Here is a 215-nt window from a genome sequence, read left to right as displayed (position 1 = left end):
CACGGTGGATCGGGCTCCCCTGCGGAACAAGTATTTTTTCGGGGAGGGTTATACCTACGGGTCTCAGCTGCAGAGACGAGGTCCCGGCCAGGAACGTCTCTACCCACGGGGAGAGGTGGATGCCATCCCCGAATGGGTGCACGACTTAGTGATCAGGAAGCTGGTGGAGCACCGGGTGATTCCCGAGGGCTTTGTGAACAGTGCCGTCATCAACG

General features: G+C 59.5%; 1 protein-coding gene across 1 annotated transcript in view; it reads left to right on the top strand.

Moving 5' to 3' along the window:
* Positions 1-4: 4 nt before the first annotated feature.
* ALKBH5 (alkB homolog 5, RNA demethylase) overlaps positions 5-215 on the top strand; it is a gene marked incomplete at its 5' end in the record, with an annotated part of 15,026 nt that continues 14,815 nt past the window's right edge. Inside the window, 2 exon segments of the mRNA XM_010174656.2 lie at positions 5-212; position 215. The exon segment at position 215 is cut by the window's right edge and continues 183 nt beyond it. Of these exon segments, the coding sequence (XP_010172958.1) occupies positions 5-212; position 215 (209 nt within the window).

The sequence above is a fragment of the Antrostomus carolinensis genome, unplaced genomic scaffold (genome assembly GCF_000700745.2).
Source record: "Antrostomus carolinensis isolate BGI_N321 unplaced genomic scaffold, ASM70074v2 scaffold40458, whole genome shotgun sequence".
NCBI lineage: Eukaryota > Metazoa > Chordata > Aves > Caprimulgiformes > Caprimulgidae > Antrostomus > Antrostomus carolinensis.
The sequence above is the reverse complement of the archived record's forward strand: the minus strand, read 5'-3'. Positions and strand labels throughout refer to the sequence as shown.